The sequence below is a fragment of the Perca fluviatilis genome, chromosome 6, assembly GCF_010015445.1.
Source record: "Perca fluviatilis chromosome 6, GENO_Pfluv_1.0, whole genome shotgun sequence".
NCBI classification, from domain to species: domain Eukaryota; kingdom Metazoa; phylum Chordata; class Actinopteri; order Perciformes; family Percidae; genus Perca; species Perca fluviatilis.
Genome location: NC_053117.1, coordinates 722,763 through 742,749, shown reverse-complemented (window position 1 = coordinate 742,749; position 19,987 = coordinate 722,763). Strand labels below are relative to the sequence as shown.

At 40.3% G+C, this 19,987-nt stretch overlaps 1 protein-coding gene across 1 annotated transcript in view; it reads right to left on the bottom strand.

The window, feature by feature from the left end:
• The window catches only part of mvb12bb (multivesicular body subunit 12Bb), a 40,517-nt gene extending 30,464 nt beyond the window's left edge, over nucleotides 1–10,053 (bottom strand). The window contains exons 1-3 of the mRNA XM_039802122.1: nucleotides 9,973–10,053; nucleotides 7,358–7,457; nucleotides 1,506–1,601 (exon numbers count right to left, since the gene is read on the bottom strand). Coding sequence (XP_039658056.1) covers nucleotides 1,506–1,601; nucleotides 7,358–7,450 — 189 coding nt within the window. The 5' untranslated portion in view covers nucleotides 7,451–7,457; nucleotides 9,973–10,053. The remainder of the gene's footprint in view (nucleotides 1–1,505; nucleotides 1,602–7,357; nucleotides 7,458–9,972) is intronic.
• Nucleotides 10,054–19,987: the final 9,934 nt, after the last annotated feature.

Genomic DNA, 19,987 nt, shown 5'->3' with positions numbered 1-19,987 from the left:
GCAGGCAGTCTAATCAACAGAATGGGACTGGTTAAAAACAATCAGGGACTGTGCAGTTGACATTTTCAAGCATGACTCTTCCCTGCCTCCCATTACATTTTCATTTTTTGCCATAATAAATTGCAATAATACACAGCGGCAGTAGAGAGTGGGGCGAGCCAGGCGTGACTTGATGCGTCCGAAAAGGCTGGATTTCACTGCTACTGTTGCCCGACAGTCATTACCATTAGATACATTTTTTATTCATAGTTTTTTATACTGACTTAAGGAGGAATATGGATGAATGTTATTACTATGCATGGAACCTTTTTTTTTTTTTTTTTTTTTGTTTCCCCCCTTTTTCCTGGAGAGATTTCTTCCATCAGGGCCTGACAAAAGGGGCTCTCTACCTCCAACCTAGAGTATGACAAATCACAAACTATTTACTTCCCCCCCACATAATTCAGGGGCTAATTTTACGGAATCTGTTTTTGTCATAGACAATTACAGTGGGAGCTCCATTGAGTGGCAGACAAAATAGCCTTTGTTGATGGCTCTGTCATGTTTCGTTTGTGTCAAAGTCTTTAAAACAATGTGGACACACATTTTAAGATAATATACAGGAACTAGAGGAAGACTATTTAAATGCTACATACTCAACTGAGGACCAGATTGAGCTCAGGCACGAGGCAGCCGCTGCCAAATTGCCTGGCTTTTAGAGGACATACTGTAAAAAAAAAAAAAAAAAAAAAAAGAATAATAATGATTTGATTAAGTCCTAAAATTGAGCTGATGGAAAATGATAGCAAAAATGCAGGCTTTGTTTACACTGTCTCCATTATCTACCAGCAAATCCATGGAAACAACTGAATAGACAGCCAATAGTAAGCTGTATGAGCTGAGGTTGGACAGGTAGGTGTATTTATGGCCACGGAGCAGCTGACAGCCATGCAACAACACATCAGCTGTAGGCTGCAGGCAGGAGATGAGTCCAAAAATGACCCAACAGCATTAATGAGAAACATTCAAAGATCATTTCAGCCACAGACGAGTCAATTAGGGAGCTCTATACATAGCACAATCACACTAAAAGTGCTTTTTGTGGAGTTATTTTGTACATTCACAATCGCAATTATATGTGGATCAGCTTTCAACAATCACTGGTTGGTAACCATTTTCTCTACACAGACACTGTTGATTGAATAAATTGGAATAGTTAAAATACAGCTCTTTGTTATTTCATGAATAAACATAAATAATATCCTCAGGAGGACGTACAACATGAAAAATATATCACCGAGGTATTATTCATCTGGAATATGCATGCAAATCCATTATATGTAAAAGTTAAAAACTGCATTGCCAACGCTGGCCTTTTTAAATGGGACTTTCACTGATCAAAGTGCAAAGTGCATTAAAATATTCTGGCGGCAGAAAACAGAGCTAATAACAACAACAATAAAAAAGGTGCTGCGGATGCAGTGCAGAATGCATAGGGAAAGGGAGAAGTTTGCATTCCCACTTACAGTTTTTCTGGTGAAACAGAGGTAGCGAGTGACCTTGGATTTGAATAAGCCGTCCTTCCACAGGTCGGCATCACAGCCATCTGTTGTTTGTGCAACCTACGTGAAAGAAGAAGAAGAAAAAAAAAACAAGGAGAGAAAAAAAAAAACATGCAGGAGGTGGGATAAAGTTAATGTATGTATGCCATGAGCGTGTTGCTTTTGCCTCTTCCCTTGCATACTAGCCTTAATTAACGCTTGCCTACACTAGCGCTCCATCTCATTAGTGCTCTGCGTGGGTAAAGGAGTCTTAGCCTCCAAAAAAGGTGGCTAAAAATATCATCCCTCGGGACCAGGCTGATTAAAGATGCTCTGACAAGGATCTGCTCTAACAAGGAAAACCAAACTTCAGTGTGGTTCAGTGGGAAAGCAGGGATTATATTAGGGGTAAATGTGGAATGTATTTTTTTGTTTTTTAAACCTACCGTAGTACCCCTTGAGCAACACATAGGTAAACTGAGAACACTTCATATGCATCTTAAATATTTTTTCTGCTCTACTCCCTGCGTGGATTATTTTTATGATTTAATGAGACAAGTCTTCTAATGAGAAATTACTGAGGATTTAAAGCCATTTCATGTGTATGCCTAAATAAGTCAAAATCCTAAGAGCTGAGCAGCTCGTCCTCATACAATAGGCTCTTTCATAGTTGTAAATGATCAGTGGACACCACAAGTCAAGCTCAAGGTCCAACGCCACATAGCTATGTAAATGTAGATACGCAGGGCAGAATGCATCAAGCTAAACATAACCTGCAGACTGCACTGCACAGACTCTTCCATCGTTCCGGCAAATACGTTCGGCTGAAGCGTCATATTCCATTGGCTATCATGTGAGAATCACCTAAATAACTGCCAGAGTTATTTTCTAAAGGGATCCTTTACAACGAAGAGTCAATCTAATGAGGTTTATTCAAATGAAGAAGTCATAGATCTCTGCACCCACCCACCCACGTTACCCCCTTGACAATAATGATGAATGACCTGTGTGACTGGGAAGGAGGGAGGGGGGGATTCATGAAAAACCACCAGTGACTAGCTGGGATGAGAGCAGAGACTAAAGTGGGGAACAAAGATAGATAGTGGGATGAGAGAGAGAGAGAAAGAGCAGAGGATGAGCGGAGAGAGGGATTGCTGGGCGTCTCCAACAGCAGTTCCATGAAAGGTCCCAGAAGGAGCCTATACATCACCAGCCTCCCTGTTCTTTACAAGACAACCCGTCTTGGCCACTTTTTCCAGGTCAGTAGCCAGCGCATCCTGTCAGCGTAAACAAAGGGCTCGCTTTGTGAAACCCAAAGTCAAGTTGAGGAGTAACGAGGGCACGGTCCTCCTAGGAGGCACCTCAGGCATCATCCTGCCACAGCCGCCGGCAGCAAGGATGCGACGCAGCCTGAATGTGAAACGCCAACCTGCTGAGCCACGGCAGAAAAAAGCATGTGTAAAGTTGCGATGGCTCCTCTCTGATACTTTCAAGTCTGGCATATGGCTCCATCACTACACAGACTTCAACGTGGAGAATGCAACATGTCTGATAAGAAACGTTGCAGCTCTGATATTGAAATGTGGTTGTAACATTTGATTTAGAATGCAATGACAGACTTAACTGCCACTTCCTAAAATCTAAAGCTCACAGTGATCTAAAAGCCCACTAAAGAAACAAGTCTTTAGGGGGTGCTGAGTACTCCTATGAAGGATCTCCGGAGACTGACACCACCAGCAGTGGCAAGTTGCTATGAAGTTGCTATGAAGCACTGAGAAGCACAGCTGTGACTAAAAAAGGATATCAAGGTATACAATCAAAAAACCTCTGGGGAGTAAAGCCAGGTGGAGAAGACATAAAAGGGGTACAGGTCTCTTTAAAGAAGAACAGAAACACTGAAGAAGAGAGAGAAATGTTTTGCATGTGCCTGACAAATTAAAAAATGCTTTTTCTCAGCTGGAAATAGATAAACTGACTACTGACTAGAACTAAAGCAGCAGTGACTGATAAAAAAAAAAGGCTTTCAGTAATATTTTTACAGATTGGGAAATGTTCTTATCAGTCTACTTGCTGAGATTTAGATGGGAAGACTGATTCAATAGAGCTAACGTTAGAGCCGAGGGGTTATTAGCTTAGCTTAGCTTAGCTAAAGACTGGAAGCAGGGGGAAACAGCTAGCTTGGCTCTCTCTGAAGTTGATAAATATGGCTACCAGCAACTTTAAGGCTCACTTATTAACACATATATATCTATTTTTTAAAGTCCTAACAAAAACAATACTGCAAAAGCAACAATTTGTGTTTTTTAGAGGGACTCACACGCTGTAAGTGTTTCTTGACGAACAACCGTTTGGCTGATTGTCTGACAACCACACAATGACGACGACACCCGCGGCGCTACCATTGGGCCCGGATGGGCCTGGGCCCACCCATTTTAGGTCTGGGCCCGCCCATTTTGACCCAGGCCTATAGTGAGTAGTGAGTGATTTTCAGTCTAGCAGTTCATCCAATAAGCAGCCCGAGGAAAGCTTTGAGTGAAAGCTTCTCAGCCAATCAGCGGCTTCTACCCCACGTGTGGACTCTTAAGCCCGCCCACAGGCTGCATCGTCACCAGCAAGTGATCCAATGAAATGAAGGACGTTTGCGCGCAAGCTTTTCAAGCAAGCTCAATGAGACAGACACAGACCGTAGCTATTAGCTAATATGAAACGCAAAGCAGCTTGTTTTCATTTAAATTCAGCAAGAAACGCTCCGAGGAGCAGGAGGAGGACATTTTAAGTAACGCGATTACAAGTGACGAGTTACCATCCTGCTCGGCCGCCCTCTCCCCATCAAATCCTCCCGTAGCCACCCCCCCTCACACCAGCAAGGCAAGTAGGCTAACAATTAGGCTAACAATTAGGCTAACAGTTAGGCTAACGTTATCGTTAGTGTCTGGCTGTCTGTATGCAGGGGGAACACGTTTTTTTGGGCTTATTTTAACTGGCCCATCCAGTTTTCTGGAGGCCCACCTACAATCAACATCCTGGCGCCGCTAGTGGACGACGAGACATTTTTACATTCCGGTTTGTGTACGAACTAAACAAACGCAATACAGCATGTTAGGTAGTGAGCTTTAGGGGGCCTGCTATGCATATTTTTGAGTTTGAGGCAGTTTTTTTTACACAGAGCTAGGCTAGCTTTTCCACCCTGCTTCTACTCTTCACGTTTTGAGGTCCTAGCTTGGGACTTAGTTTACAGACATGAGTTGTGTCTATCTTTTCTTTTAACTTTTGACAAGAAAGCAAATGAGCCCATCTCAAACTATACCTCTAACATACAGATGCTCCCTTTACAACGAATAATCAGCTATTGGGTTATAAGCCTGGACAGCCTAGCTAATCATAAGCTAGTACTGGAATTCTACAAATAAACTTACATTTAAGTAATACATTTATGAGCCTACCATGTCAAATGCTAAAATCTGAAATACACACATATTTGCAACCCTTGCACAGAGTGCGCATGTGCACAAGTCTACTCGTGGCGTTTGATGTTGGGTGGCTGCTAGTGCTTCAGCAAAGCTCCTGATCCCAGAGGAACAGTGTTTGATCTGGGCCTGTGCTCTCTTGTGTTGGAACAACCTGCTCAAGTTCAGAGATGTGAGCCTATCGTATCAGAGAGCAAAAGAGTTAATCAGCCCTTTGATCTGCTGTATAAAATGTATGGTAAGTATGGTAAGCAGTCAGTATTAAGGAGGATTTCTAAAAGAAGTCTAGTATGAAAGGAGAAAAAAAAAAATCAATACGGCGTACTATCCTGAGAATTCCCCCTTCTCAGTGCTGCATTAGCACACTGATGCTGAGTGTTGATATTTTTGTTTGTATTTCAAGTCTGGAGATGAAAGAATCGCATAGTGATGTTCAAAAGATGTTCTTGAAGATGGGACAAATGCATTTGAAATAGTTCTTTAGAGTCTGAAAGGCCTTGAATTTTATCTCGGAGGCTAACTTGAACTAGATTTTTATTCATGGATATGATTTGGACATGAAATGTTTTCTTTTTAAAAATGAAAACTAACCCAAACTAAAAGATATAACTGAACGTGGGCGTATCAAATATAGGCTTTAAGCTATCTGTAGAGTAACCCTGTTTTGTCACACAGGCAGGAAGCAAGGAGTCTACGGCCATGCCAATGTCTCTTTGAGGCTGTACTTTGAGCTAAATGCTAATGTCACCATCCTAACATGCTCACAATCTCAATGTTAAATTGTTGATGTTTACCAGGTATAAAGTTGACCATGTTTACTATGTAGTTTAGCATGCTAACAATAGCTAATTAGCACTTACAAGGTTACAGCTGAGGCTGATGGGAATGTCAATCTTTTTTGAAGGTATTAAGATTTCTACATAGGATTAATCATCATTAATCATTTGGTCTAGCTTTTTTCCTATTTAAGTCGAGGGTCTAAGGACAGAGGGTGTCCTATGGTACAGATTGTAAAGTCTCAACCTCACGGTGGCACTAGAGAAGAAGGGGGATCAATGATGAAATACTGTTCCTTGCATTTGAAATTGTTTTAGCTATTTTAGCCAACAGCAGTATGGGTATTAATCAGTGATTTTCGGATGTACACTTGTTTGCACCATGCAGTGTGCACTAGTCATCTTTTTGTGGCAATGTGTCAGGTTCAATTCATAATCTAAATCATGATAAAAAAAAACTAATGAAGCTCATTAATGAAGTGACCCAAGGTGACACAAAGACGACATTTCATTATTTGCGGTAACCTCTAACATGTCTACAATTCACTATCTTAAGTACATGTATTTTAAAATTTCAAACCGCTGCTGTAGTGACTCGGGGGTTAACAAAAATGTATTAACAATTTACTGAGCATCTTGTAGAGATGAACCAATGCCATTAACAGTCAGCGACTAGCTTTTAGCCCTAAAGACCATGCACAATATTTGCACATCAGCTGAAACGTATTGGCGCACTGGAGCAGCAGAGGAGGAAGTCTGATAGGGGTTTCTCTCCGTTTGTCAGTACCTTGTGGCGTGTATGCAGTTTCCCTGCCAGTGGCTCCGTTCTGATGCCAACCCACCATCATGCGCCAGAGATTTAGAACAAGCTGGGTGTGTAGGGTGGAGCAGGAAGAGAGAAAAACTGGGTGAGGAGGGAGGGTTTGGGGGTGCAGGGTGAAAGCAAGAAGAAGAAGTCTGAAAGGAAGCAAGAGAGAGGAAGAGAAATCTGCCCTGGAGCTTGTTTTGTGATTTGTTTAACTCATAAAACCTCTTCTGTTTTAAACCCTCTCCAACGCTTTCACAACCAAACGTTCACATAAAGCAGCCAATCCTGCTGCACTACACATTTGTTGTGGTACTTGAATATAAGGTACACTTAAATGGGGGTACACTTAAAGGACTGTGGTGGGCATCAACCAAACATCATTAAATCTTTGCCTCTGGTGTGTCTGTTATACTGGTTGCAACCAGCAACAATGTCAGGAAGGGAATGTTCCTAATCATCAAAGTAAACTTCATGAATAAGTAATCTAACAGCTCTAACAAAAAACACCCTGGAAGGCTGCCAACATCCTGGCTTGAAGTTATGCTATACAATCAGTTACAACTACAGGCACAGAGCAAAAACAAAAAAACTTACCAAAATAAAAGGATTATATTTCAGCTTAGACTTTTGATCAATGCCCTGTGATAATGCTGGCAAAACGTTTATAATTATATATATTATATTATTTTACCTGTGTGCGAAGGAGATACAAACAACTTTATAGGCATAATCCAAGCGTATTAAATCAAACTATGTGTTTCAAGACAGTTCAGAATGATTACTCACAACATAGTGGCCATCAGGGGCCTTGCTGGGTGAAGTGATTACTCCAACTGCAGAGATGGGTTCTGTGGGCAGCTGGTTGCTCACTTCAGACATGTCAAAGCTGTGTAAGAGAAAACAAATAGACTTTTGGCATTCAACCAGAGAAAACGTACTACAATGATCCACAGTGTATTTTCCTCCAAGAAAAGGAACTTTAAATACATCATGATATTCAGAGCATATAAATATTGAAAGAATTGTGTCAAAAAACAACGTTGGGACATACAGTCCAGTTAAAAAAAGGGAGTATTTTGAAAACTTTGAAATAAATCTGCAAAATGCAGCTAGTGAAACTAAATAAGGATTGCACCCTTCAGGGTCATTAAATGGAGAACGGAAAAGGTTTTTCTTGGCTAAAATGGCCACATTATTGACTTCTTGATGAGGCTTATTAGGATCTAGAAGAAAAAGTGGCCCCCTAATCCAGGACCAAATGACAAGTGAGACCAATGACAAAAACAGCATTTGGAGACCACCCTATGGCTTCACCAAATCAGAAATTAGGGGGAGTGATCACATATTTTCAAGGAAGTCCCAATCAATTGCTATCTATTCCTGTCCAAGGGAATTTTACCCTAATGGGTATGCAAACCTTTTACAGGGTAAGTGGCTTTGCAATGGTTCCCTTATGCAATGTTATTAGATTAGGTTTAAAGCATTCTTGTACTAACTGACAAAGTTGCTGCATTCAATCTTGATGTTTACAAAATCTATTGCAATTAAGCAGATCAAATTAGGGGATTTACTCCAGAAACAGCTGTCTCTTTAACAAATGTTAGATAGCCGTACTTATTCAAATGAAACAGGATAGCCAATTAGCTAATAGAATGAAGGATCTCTTTGTAACATTAATTTGTTCAAAATGAGCTTTGTTTTCCAGCACAACATCTAGGCTTAGAGACTCATCCAGGCAGATCAAAGAAAAATCCATCCAAACTTACTTTCAGCTCCAAAGTAAAACTGTGTATTCCCACATGGTATACAAACTTGAAGGGCATGTCTGTAATATTCATTACTGGAACATGGAACAATATATAACATTACAATACCCAAAATACACCTGTAAAGAATTTCATTTAAAAAAAAGTATTTCACTTGTATAAAAAACCCACTGTAACTACATGTAACTTTAATGTCAACAATGACATTCTTGTCTAAGTGTTAATTTATTCAGCAAAAACTTAACACACAATAAAAAAACACAAACAAAACTTCAGGCGGAGGCACAGTCATTTGCTTTTATTAGCTCAGGTGCGATCACTCACTCTATCTCCCTCACCGGCACAGTTCTTCACACTTCAGCATTGTCAGCTGTCAGCGTAGTAAACCGCATGCAATGGCTCTGGCTATAAGTGTAGATGTTAAAATACTCGTAATAGGATGCGGGGTATCAGGTATAGCAGCGGCACACCGGCTCACTAACGCAACATGTGCGGATACTTGAAGCGACTGCAAGAAGTGGATGAAGAATTAAAACCGGGAGATTGGGTGAGCTACCTACATAGTCTTACACCTACCTATACACAGCTATACATACACATGTAGGCTTTTAACCCAGCCTCTCACCGTGTGTTTAGCTTTCTAGCTAATGTTAACATCTCTAGCTTTACAAGGAGTTCTTCGGTGCCTTGTAGCCCTTCCAGAACCTTAGTAATCTGGCCTGGAACTTCAGTGTTTTTTTTTTTTGCACAGTGAATTCTTAGCCGTAAATTCGAGACTAAACAGCTTTTTACTGTATATAGTCCTCTTTCTGTATGAAAACTAACGTAGTGGGTGCCATCTTGGTGACGCTTTGACTGACAGCTGTGTCGACCAATCACATGAAGTCATATCAGGAAAGAGCTTTGCTCAGCGAATAGAACTCAACAGTCCCACAGCGGGTTCCGGAAGTAAAAATACAATGCAATTTCTCCATTGACAAATTGGAGTATAAGCCATACAATGGTAACCGTCAATGGTAGACTTAAAACCAGTATTGGTATTGATTGGCAAAATTCCACCGCTCCTTGTTGATTTTCTCCAATCAGGGCCCCGGGGGGTGTCTATCTGCGTGTTAATCACTGCTCAGGCACGCACACACATATAATAGCGTTCTTCTTCTTCTTTCTGCTGGAAATATCTTTATTTATGTAAAGGGAAACCTAGGTGACAATTCAAAATATAAAAACATAATGGAATATAATGCAGTAAGGCTCTCAGGCATTATATTTCTTTTCAAATGTTTATTCTCCTGTAACTTAACTTTTCTCATTTAACGTTATCTCTGCTAAGTCAGCACACATGTAGGCATAATCTACTCCTCCCTCATCTTTAGCAACCTTTTTAAATGTGCTTTCTGCTCGTGTTCGAACATTCTGCACATTCAAAATACAGTACATTGCTGTGATAACGTTACATGTTTCACACAGGTCCACATGACTCACGGCAGCTTACTACAACAGTGTATTTTGCTTTACAAATGTATGTTTGATTATGTAGGCTAAATTAATAGTAATTGCTGTAACCCCATAGAACCTTCCTGTGCCGTAAGAAAGGAAAACACACACCACAATAGTTCTCGTTTGGTTTTTCTTTACCTGGTTAAAGCGTCGATCTCCTGAGTGCTGTGACCAGCTGTCACCTTTTCAACTTCGGACTTTGCCCCGCGCCACCCTGCCGGAAGCACTGATAATAAAACCCATACAAAAACCATACATTTCTAGATAGAATCTCTTTCTGTCATTTTTATTTTCTGGAAAAAAACATTTTTATTTTCTGGAAAAAAACATTTAAAAAGAACATCATAGGCTGAAAATACCCCCCAAAATAATCACACAAAAAAAAAGAACATCATAGCCATTTTACTTCGGCTTACTTATTGCAGAGGTCAACTCTTTACTGTGGTCATTTGAATTTATCCTGTCTATTATTATTCGCTGTAGTTGCTTTTTTTTAAATTAGTATTATTATTTGTGTTTATAGCTATCATGAGCTGCTGATAAAAATCCCAACATGCTGCTCAGTCTATAAGTGCAGCACAGAGGCACTGGACTCTCGACATTCAATTCAACAGAGAACATCTTATTATGGCACCATCAGAAAGCTATATGAATGCTAAATGTGCCAATTCACGCTGTCAGTGTGAATTGTGTACACACGGAGAATAAAGGCCTCTGCCAACAATGCCACATTGACTCGTGGGTGTATTTCTTTGCAATAACTTTTGAGATCCAATTTAGCTTTGGTAACTAAATTAAGGTTGTGCTTCACTAAATGACTATCATTACGTGAATGTATCTACGGGTCACGCCTTCTGACAGTGGGTTGTCTCTCTAATCATCACATGTCATTACTGTAATCAGATAAAAGTAAGATAAAGAGCAATGTATTAGCTTAGCTGTAACATTAGGATGTACATCTCCCAGAGTACAAAACTTGAAAGCCTCTTTGTGGACTGTCCAAAACACCAAGGGGCGACAGATGCTTTCCCATCGCCAAGTTTATTATTTCTACCCCCATCATACCAATCAAATAAATAATTTCATTGTGCAACTATTATCCTAATTTATTCAAATCAAAAACTTGTTGCTCCGTTTTGTGACATGGTACCATATGCCAGTATGGTGTCTTCATTGGGGCCACACACTGTGAAATGTATTTATGGGCTTACATGGCTGCACATGATGTGATCAGCTTTTCCTTCTTTCTTTCTTTTTTTTTTTTACATTTTTATAACGCTTCTATTAATTAGAGATGAGATGTTCAGAGGAAAACTGCCACCTCATATGACCGGCGACATTCACCACCTCCACACTATCTGTTGATGTTAATTGAAGTGGCAAAAAGCGTGCCTTGTTTGCAGGCAAGAGTTAGTTTCTAATTTTAATTTTGGAAATTTAAACAGGAAAACATGCCACTGCCTGCTTTCACAGCATTAAGTATCTATTCTATATTCTATTCTAATTTTAGATGTCTCACCAATACAGTATTTAGATGCAATTTTTTGTCCCAATTAAAGGGGCCCTTGTACTCGTAAAAAAACAGCGGCTGGGTTTGCCTCCACATGGCTCTCACAGACCGTTTTTTCACGGACAACTGCACTAACATGCATGCACAGCTGGACCAGTGGACACGCCATTACTCCACTATATCTTTACATAGTACTTCAAATAGTTGTTTGATGCTATATTAATGTGAATGAAATGAATGGAAATAGCTAATTTTCAATAGCTAATAATGACAATAGCTGAGTATAGCTCCTTTTAAACAATAACATATGTTCATCAGTGAGATTTTATAGTGTTGGTAGGTGGATGTTGTTATCTTTGGCCTAGGCTTTATGCTAAGCTAAGTGGCTGCTGGCAGTAGGTTCATGTTTACTGTACAGGCTTGAGGCTGGTGTGAATCCTCTTATCTAACGCTCAGCAAAAAAGTCTTAAAATGTTCAAAACAACACTTTTAAGGAGCAGTTCTTATAGTTCAAATTGTAAAAGTGTATTTTACTGTGTACCTACTTAACCTTTAACTATTTGACTAAATTAAGCTAAGTGAGAATATATTCGGGAGCAAAATATAGGTCATTGAGGCTAAGAGTTTCTGCGCGTCAATGATAAAATGATGGCTATAGTCATCAAAACTGAGAATTATTATATACTAGTGCAGTGCCCGTTGAAAATGTGCCTGTTTGGAATGGGCCGACTGCTTGGCCTGTGGTATTGCTTGTAGAATTCTTCAAAGCCAAATTGTACCCCAAAATTACTTACAGAAGGACCCCAAACCACAATGCAACTCCACTGTATAGCCTACTACTTACTTACACTGTAGGTTAAGTCTACATCGGAGGCAGACATTGTACTACTGCATGTATACCTGAACCAGAACGCTGCAGATTCAGAATGAAATCACAAAATATCACAATGACAATGTGGAGTAATCAGACATTAGCGTCATGGACTCAAGGCAGTGCGCTACCCATCCGGTTCGTTATGAGAGCTAATCAGCACATGTGCGTTCATCAACCACCAGAACCACAAACCGGGCCGTGTGTGTGTGTGTGTGTGTGTGTGTGTGTGTGTGTGTGTGTGAGAGAGAGAGAGAGAGAGAGAGAGAGAGAGAGAGAGAGAGACACGTCTTGTGTCGTTTGATCGTTAACGTAGTGTTACTCGTTACATTTTTGTAGGTCTGAGGCGTATGTCACATTTTAGCTGCCAAAGCTAAAATGTGACATACACCTCACACCCACAAAAATGTGCAGAGGGGGAGTGGCCAGCGGCTAGAGTGGCTTGAGTGGCTAGAACGGCAAATGCCAATGCATGCTTCTTTTACCTATATATTTAACGATATCTTTTGCATTTCTTATCCAAACAACGTCAAACATGGCACTGCACTTACAAGAGAGACCTGTCAAGTTTGAAATCCATCGGACTAACGGTTCTAGAGATACGCGCATAACACCCACACAGACAGACAGACAGACGTTCCTGCAATTTATTGGTAGATGATTAACAGAACAACAACTATAGAGACCCCACCCTGCTGCCAAACAGTGCTCTTCAGATCACGTACCACAGCAGCATATCACGGATGTGTGTGTAGCTTCTGTGTGTCCATATTTTTATTTATTTATCGCATTTTTATCCCACTGAATGCACTTTGTCTCGTGTTTTTTATGTTTTTAGGTTGTAATGCATCACTTGAGTATCACAACTGATTTTGTTGTATTCCTATGCAATGACAATAAAGGCTTTCTAATTCTGATTTCTGATTGACCAATTATTGTAGCAGAGACATTTGCATGGTGGAAGAGAATCTCTTTCTACAATATTCGGATCATGTAACACCGCCCATTATCACCACCACCCACCACACACACACACACACAAGCCTGCAAACATGTTTCCACATCAAGGTGTTGACAACCTTCGGAAACAGGCATGCTCGTTTTATGTAGAATTTGAGGCCGTGCTGAAGTTGATAAGATAACATCTCAGGCGTCAGTGGAAGAAAAAAAAAGAATAGGAAGAAAAAACAACAAGAACACATGCTCCGGCTGAGAAGAGGTACACCTGCTAAAGTAATGGTCTAATTATGGAATAGGTGATGAAACACTCATCGAGAGTCTGGAGATATCAGCAACACATGCTAACTGTGAGAGCCAACAGCTATTACAGTGTTTTAATGTGCGGCACATCGCATGCTAAGGATTGTGGGGTAAGATGAATGATGGCTGTGGCAGATTTCTGTGGGGGTGCAGCCAGTTTAGGATGCATAGCATTGCAGCTGGCATTTTGAAAAGGTTCATTAAAACTGTGATTTCTTTGTTCACGCTTTGTTTCGTGTATGCTTTACGACACATCTCAGTTAAAGTCGACCCCATAAACACTGGATCATCCGATCATGTACAAAACATCATACACATATGGTGAGTCTAAACAATGTTGTTAAGTGGTAATCAGTGGATGACAGAAGAGCCCCTGGACCAAAATTATACCTCAGTGAACGACTTTGCACCCAAATGATAAAAAAAACAAACAGCAAAGGTTTTCTTTTCGTGTGTAAAGGTCATTCTCTGTGTTTTGTAATTTGCTGACACCACTCTGGGGACTGAAGATGGAGATTTTTCTGTTGCTACCCCGAGAGTAATAATATCCCTATCTCAACTTGGGAAATCTACTGCGCCCCAATGTCCCCGTCATACCCGTATGAACCCATTATGGGCTGTGTAGAAATCTGCAGGTCTCATTTCATATATGACCCTCAACCCCCTCCTCCTCCCTTTTCTGTCTACACATAAAGAAATCCCTGTGTCTCCTGAATAGCTTATAATAACAAGCTTTAAGAAGCCTACCCTTATTGCCCCCATAGGATACAGCCTTGCAAGGCTCTATAATATCATGCTTTCTTTTCTAATTAAAGGTCAGTTTGGTCCAGTCTCATAGTTGCTTTGGCTGACAAATCTCCGGAAACATGATGGCGTTGCCAAATGTGATTTAATTTTCCATTTATGCCATCTGTTTTCTTGACTAAAGCACAGGATTGCATAGGTTGAAAATGTAGGAACTGTCAGATTCAGTTTGAAATTCTTCACATTTGTACTAAAGAGTAGATGTCTTAAAAACCTTATAGATGATATATATTACCTTCCGGGATCAAACAGCGGGTCTTTATTTGACCTAAAGGGCGCATTTTTGAGAGAGTCAGCCTAGCTTAAGTCACGTCTTTGGTAGTATTTTACATACATTTATCTAACCAGCTTACACTTTATTGCTCAACTCATCATCAAACGCACACCCATACACTCACATGCATCTGTGCATGCACGGCACACACATACACATGCATACACACACATATACTTTCCTCCGTCTGGTGGGGAGTCTGGACTGCTCCGACTGACTGCGCCTCACTGCCCTTGTGCAGTGGTGTGCCAGTTGTGCCTTCCCCCATCGCTGTGAATGCCACCATCTGGTGTGCCACGTGGACATCATAATCTCCCCTTAATTACATTAGCAGTGCAATCAGTTACTGCATTACAAGGCCGGGCGAAGAGCTTTTAAATCTTGGAGGAAATCATAAATAATTGCACTAAGTACCCAGCGCCAGATGTGCGTGCCAACTTGGCCGGCATGAGATAAATAGTAACCTCAACAACGGTGTTCAATATCGACTCTGCAAACATTTTTTGGGCAGTATGATCCCCTTGTATTTTGCTCTCGTCCCCCTCCTCGTCCTTCCCTTCCCTTTGGACTTTCTCACTTTGTGCGTTAAAGCACAGGATGGAGAGGATAGAGTCCATTGACTACCTGTCAGCTACCTGTTGCTGCAGTATTTCCCTGCTGCACTGTGACTGATAGCATCCAGAAAACAGTTTGTAACAAGGTGTTTCACAGCGTCACCATTCAGTCCATAACTACACCCTTCAATCATCCCTCAGTCGTGTAATTAGATGTTTCACAGGTATCCTGTGCTGGAAATTGAAATTTTTTTTTTATGGATTCCGAAAAGTTGGGTTAGTGCAGGGTAAAAATGCCTTACACATGATGAGCCTCCATCATGTCTTTCTCCTTGGATGGGATGTTGCGTTGTGACGTATGGTTCTTTTTTTCTCTCATCTTTCTGTGGTGTTCTCAGGTTCCCAGGGTGGCCCCCACACTGACACACATCTCACTCAGTTCATTGCCAGCTCAAAGCACTTCCTCTTACCCACTGGCTACATGGGGCCACTATTCAGTGCCAATACACCAGTGGTCACCTAAGATTTCAACAGTGACTCCAATTAAAACATCTTGACTCGTTAAAGGCAAGGCAAGGCAAGGCAAGGCAAGGCAAGGCAAGGCAAGGCAAGGCAAGGCAAGGCAAGGCAAGGCAAGGCAAGGCAGCTTTATTTGTATAGCACATTTCAGCAACAGGGAAATTCAAAGTGCTTTACATAAAAACGATAAACGATAAAAAACGAGAATAAAAGTTACAGTGCAGTATAAGAAGTTAAACAGTTAAACATATAAAAGCAGATATAATATGAGATTACTTTTACTCTCCTTTTCCCATTGTGCCAAACATTAAATGGTTAACTATTTTCAGGAAACCTAAAATTTGATGATCAATATTCTAAACATTGGAGACATCTAGGCCCGTATTTTTGTGAACCTCCCCCAACAATTTATCGATACCTTCTGCACTGGTTTGCACTTGGCAAAGATATACAGATTACCATTGTTTTTTTACAGCAATGACATGTGACTAAACCTCTGCTTTCTCATCACACTCCTCTGTTATGGTGTGGGGGCCATTTCAGTAGATTTTACTCACTAACGTTGTGAAAACACAATAAGCATGGAAACTAAATGCACACTTCCTGCATTACTGCATTACTTCAAATACTAAGTTACTCCTCTAGTAAACTAGTATTCACATGAAATAAAACAATAAAACATTGAGACCATTCAGCAAAGCACTCTGGGTAACATTCAACACACAAACTGGTTGCTATGGACTCGTCACTAGGCTTCCTCCACTTCGCCGTTTAAACAAAGTAGAATAAACGTCTAAAAGTTCAAATCTACACAAAACCCGCAATCAATTAGTAAGCTGACATCAAATGTGGCATTTAGGAAACCTTTATTGCAACCTTGGCACGGTAAGATGTCCAGACTAGCAACAGTCATTTTCGTTTTTTTTACGTCCTGCTGCTCCCATCGTCAGCCAGGAAATATTTTTTTACTAAAGCAGTATATGAAATCATATGTATTACCTACCACCATTTAGTTGTTTTGTGTTATTTAAGCTGCCCCTGCCCCCCCAGCAAACTCATAGGTCAGACGACCCATCTGGTAGCGCAGGAGGGCCGAGACTGAGGGCTACATGGAAAAATATGTACCAAACAAGCCACTTTGAAATTTTGCTGTTTCTATAAATACAAAAGTTGGGTGACACCCCCACCCCTGAACTACATTTTTTGGATGACCCTCCCCTCAACAAAGAATAAAAAGACATGACCCTCCCCTATTTTCCTCTGGTGGTCCATTCCATACAGAACGGTCCCTTATATCCACTATTGGTCCCTCTGGGATGTGTGTCTTACTCTGTTTGCCACCCATTCTGGCGTGGAAAGTACTTTATTTGCATCTTAAAATATAGTCGTCACTATAAGTCTTAGTTTCTTTCTTGGAAAACTTTGCAAAAACCGTTTCGGTTGAAATTCACACTTAATTAGTGGTCTTATTTCAAACCTGTGTCTGTGGTCAAGAATCCCATTTTACGATCCTCGTGAGGTTCAATCGTAAATTCGTAAAAGGGTTTTCTATCTTCCACTAGAACACACAATTTTGGTAATAGTGATACAAAATCTAGTCAAATAATCTCAACATTTTTAGTTTCGTCTGACTCAACGAACAATTTTCAGGAAACCCAAAATTTGATGACCAATATTCTAAACATTGGAGACATCCAGGCCCGTATTTTTGTGTCACTATATCCACTATTGGTCCCTATCTGGGATGTGTGCCTTACTCTTTGCCACCCATTCTGGCGTGGAAAGTACTTTATTTGGGACTTAAAATATAGTCGTCACTATAAGTCTTCAAGCAGCAGAAGCACAGGTGTTTAGTTTAGTTTATGTATGTATCTCGAACAATCAACATACTTTAAAAGAGAAAAAGAAAAGAAAATCAAATCAAACACAAAGATCAAACGCAATCATGTACAAATCCATCCGATTCCATCAAAGAACAAAAACAGGATGAGTTTGAGAAGGAGCAGGCAGAAGCATAATGCTTATGAAGTCTTGTCCCTACTTTACAATATCATATTATTGTATGCATATACAGCATACAAAAATTGTAAGTCATACAATAGCTTTCAATAATACAATAACATACTGTACATTGTGTGTACATTCCCATTAATATATTCTGGTCACCTTTCTGTAATGTAGTAAAGTATTGTTTTCTTGAATCTATTTTTGAACTGCATAGTATTATGGCTCTGTTTGATTTCATTGCTTAGATGTGTAACTAATGACAGTAACGGGTGGGCCTGCATGCACAATACCACATCCCTGGAACTGGCATAACTAATGCTGTGTCTCAAATTGGACACTTCTACTTACACTTGCTATTTTGAGCACATAGTGCGTTCACACTGATTAAGTGTGGCCAAATGCAGTGCACTGTGAGTACCTGGATGCTGCACTCAAATGCTGCGGTCAAAAATGTTGAGTGTGGAACACTGGACACTACTCGCACTCAACGGTCGCCATCTTTGCTACAGAGCGGAAGCTATGGGACCATACCAACGTATTTTCAAACTTCTGAATGTGGCAGGTGAGGAACATAAACTATGGAAAAGTAATATATAGCATGTTTTTTTTCTTTTTCGATAAGTATCACTATACTGCCGTCTGTTAGTGAGATAACAAGCCGGGCGGACAACAATAGGTGGCGTTAATGCTCTGCCCAGCTGCAATTTACCATTAAACAGAAGAAGAAGAAGAAGAAGAAGAAGAAGAAGAAGAAGAAGAAGAAGAAGAAGAAGAGTAATTTCCGGTAGTAATACAGTAATATCCTGTCAAAATCATAGACTTGTTGAAATGTATGCACTACACAAGTGAGTACACAGTGGACACAGTGCATCACATGTAAGTGTACTCACGGAAGTATCCAAATTGAGACACACCTCATATTGTATGCAGCCATCCTTAATGCTATTAAATACACCTGTGCTATTCCTGCTATGAACTGTCAAAGTATCTGCAGTGAAAAAACCTATTGCAGTTTACACTGCAGAATTATATAAAAGAAAAAAAAAGCTAATTTGCCATCTACTTGTTTTAGAAACAAGAAGCTTTATAATTGGATGTTTCTCACCGCAATGATCCCTGGCAGATGTCACGGAAATGTAGTTAATTGTTTCCTTTTTTCAAAGAAGCTCATTCATTTGATTCACATGTAAGTTCTAATAATTTGTTTGGATGATTACCCGAATCTTGATCGCTAGATGTCTCAGAGTACTGTCGATAGGAAGAAAAAATCGGTGCTAGCAAACTGGAGTTGCTGCAGCTAACGGCCAGAGCTCCCAGTTAGCTAAAATGCCAGTTGTGAGGGAATGTTCTAAAGAGTGCCTTTGTGCCTCTTGACAGACACAAAATGCAATTCAAATTTCAGCGCTTCAAGTTGGCATTATTAAAGTCTCCTGCGATTATATAAACACCGTCTGGGTGGGCCCGCTGCTGTTTGTTTAAGGTGTTCAGCAGGAGAGAGAGCGTCGTGTTTCCATTGACGTCGGGTGGAATACACACAGCTGTGACGATCACTACTGTTAGCTCTCTCGGTAGCAAAAAAGGCCTGCATCTTAGCTGCAGCAACAGTTTGCTAGCACCGATTTTGGTCTTTTTTTTTTTCCTATCAACAGTACTTGGAGACATCTAGCGATCAAGATTCAGGTAAAAATCTGCCGGAGTTCTCCTTTAACTCAGAAAGTGTTATGCCCATCCAAGTCTTGGAAGTGCTTTTGTACATACATGCATACATTTACTTCTTGAACCAGATGCCTGAAAAAATCTTCTCCCAAACTCCTCCCAAAAAGTAGACTCAGTTGTGAAAATGCAGGTAAAACTAATTTCTATACGATTCTTAAAAATGTGTTTAACATCATGTGTTACTATGCATGTCACAGATGGACAAAGAAATGCAGACATAATCTGATCCATGACCCCGATCTCGTGATTATTTAATGACATAACCCAAAGTCAGTAGGCTACTGAAACGTTGATCCTGTAGTATGCTGATATTGTTTTTCCGTGTTGAATTGGCCAATGTGTGTGCAATGTAGTTTTCTTTTAATTTAATTAAAAAAATGTCATTCTCATTCATTCACGATGTGGTCAAATATTTACAAAAACGCCTTTTTTTTCAAAAAAAAAAAAAAAAGTGTCCTTTTATGCTGCTGGTTCACGTTTGCGTTCTCTGGAAAGCCTGGTTAAAAGAAACACCTACAGTGTGTGGCATTCCGATATTCTCTCACTGTGTAAATAAGATATAAATTCACATAGAGGCGCTTTGACAATCTATCTCCTGGGTGGAGATATTGATATTAACATGTACAATGCCCATTTCA